Source organism: Otolemur garnettii, unplaced genomic scaffold (genome assembly GCF_000181295.1).
Source record: "Otolemur garnettii isolate 467f Iridium unplaced genomic scaffold, OtoGar3 scaffold00096, whole genome shotgun sequence".
Taxonomy (NCBI): domain Eukaryota; kingdom Metazoa; phylum Chordata; class Mammalia; order Primates; family Galagidae; genus Otolemur; species Otolemur garnettii.
This window is the reverse complement of record NW_003852491.1, coordinates 176,087-178,241: the sequence shown is the minus strand read 5'-3', so window position 1 is coordinate 178,241 and position 2,155 is coordinate 176,087. Positions and strand designations below refer to the sequence as shown.

The 2,155-nt window shown below is 32.4% G+C and overlaps 1 protein-coding gene across 1 annotated transcript in view; it reads right to left on the bottom strand.

The window, feature by feature from the left end:
- LOC111727156 (ATP-binding cassette sub-family A member 3-like) overlaps nucleotides 1-2,155 on the bottom strand; it is a gene marked incomplete at its 5' end in the record, with an annotated part of 186,952 nt that overhangs the window by 25,474 nt on the left and 159,323 nt on the right. Inside the window, one exon of the mRNA XM_023516691.1 lies at nucleotides 1,431-1,615. Coding sequence (XP_023372459.1) covers nucleotides 1,431-1,615 — 185 coding nt within the window. The remainder of the gene's footprint in view (nucleotides 1-1,430; nucleotides 1,616-2,155) is intronic.

The window sequence follows — 2,155 nt, the reverse complement described above, 5'->3', positions numbered from 1 at the left end:
AGTTATTATTTAATAAAAAAATAAAAAAAAATCAGAACTGTCCTGCCAAAAGTGGGACATCTGGTCAACCTAGTTTTACCCCTCCCCAACTCCCCCTAATTCTTAATTTCTTTTTTTTTCTGTTTATTTTTTATTTTTATTTCTTATAGCATAACTATGTACATTAATGCAACCATGGGGTACAGTGTGCTGTTTTCATATGCATTTTGAAATACTCTCATCAAACTGGTTAACATAACCTTCATGTCATTCTCTTAGCCATTAAGTTAAGACATTCAAACTCTGCTTTTAGAAAGATTCACTTGTACCCTTGTAAGATAAACCATATAGGTGACCCCATCAACTCTTAATTTCTAATATAAACATTTAGGGCTGTAATTCCCCATCAAAACACTGCTTTAGATATATGACACAAAGTTTGATATGTTGTGTTTTCATTTTCATTCCAGTTCAAAATATTTTCACATTTCCTATGCAACTTCTTCCTTGACAAATAGGTTATAGAAAAGTGTGTTAATATGCCAGTATTTAGAGATTTTCCTGTTATGTTTCTGTTATTGGTTTGTAGTTTGATTTCATCATCACCAGAAAATATGCTGCATATTATTTCAGTTCTCTTAAAATTGTGAATGGTCTCTTTTGGTGAATGTTTCATGTGTGCTGTCACTTTAAGGTGTATGTTCTATGAATATCAACTAGATATAGTTGGCAGACAGTGTTTTACAGTTTACATCCTTACTGATGTGATCCTTACTGTGTCTATTAATTACTGAGAGTAACAGTTGTGAATAGGCACATGCTATTTTGTAAGTGAGGCCTTTATATTTTCTCTATCTGAGGATGGAGTGCTAAATTTCTTAACAGAGAGGAATGAGGCACTCTGTAGACACAGAGGGTTTAGGACAATCTAGGGATTTTAGATATTTGGGCCATCAACTTGAATATCTCCATCTCATCTTTCAGGGTTCCAATTTTTTCCAACAAGAGTTGTGATCTTGGAATAGCAGACCTGCCTTGAGAGTTGGACTTTCTTAGAGCTCATCTAATCTGAAAATGAGACTCTCATTCTAGTATATAGTTTTCTTTGCCCTCCCATTGCAGGAAAGGAGAGGCCATGAGGGCCAATAATCCTATACAGTTTTAGAGAAATCAATTCCATAATTACAACAAATACATACCAAAGATGGTGCTTTCTATCACAGTTAATCCACTGTACTTAAATGGATTACTTTCTTGCAGTTAGAGGATTCCAAAGTTTATGACCCTGAAACTCAAACTAAGATAAGAGACTTGTGATTCAGATGAGTCCCAGCTGGGTCTAGATATAAATGAACGACATTTTCTTTATCAAGTTAGGTGTAAATTTATATATTCTGGTCTAACGTTGAGCTTTTTTTGAGTTATATCTAAAGACTATAGTAGTCACTCACCTTGCACTTTGTGTATTTCTTATAGAAATTATAAATAATGTTACGAAAGACAAAATTTTTCAGGCTCCAGCTTGTAGTCTCCAGACACAAAAGTAAGAGGAGGAAAAATAAACCCATGGTAGCCAATGCGATCAAAAACTTTGCAATCCCATGTTCTCCAAAACTATAGATATTGTTCTGGATAACTGAAAATGATAAGAGAGATAGTCTTACTTAAAAATCGACACAAAGTATAAGATGATGCCAAATGTTAAGAAATACAGGATCAAAATAAATTGTAAGATAGATATAGAGAGGATAGAATAAAGTAATTGTCTTGGTATCTTATTTGATCTTGCCTAACATTTATGGTTATTTATGGTTATCATAAATGTTTTCCTGTAGATTTTCCCTCTAATTTAAACTAGTTTTTGGTAGAAGACAATTTTACCACATATTTAATGAATTTCAAAGGCTGAGCCTCTGTGGACACAATGCTTAGTAATTAAATAAAGCATACAAAATAAAAGTATTTATGATTTATCTAGCCATTATTGTAGACCCTGTAGAATAATGTTAAGGACTTTTTTTTTGAAAACAATTTAATTGTTTTTTAATTAAATCATAGCTGTGTACATTAATGCAATCATGGGGTACAATGTGCTGGTTTTACATACAATTTGAAATGCTTTCATCAAACTGGTCAACATAGCCTTCACAGCATTTTCTTTTTCTTTTTTTTTTTT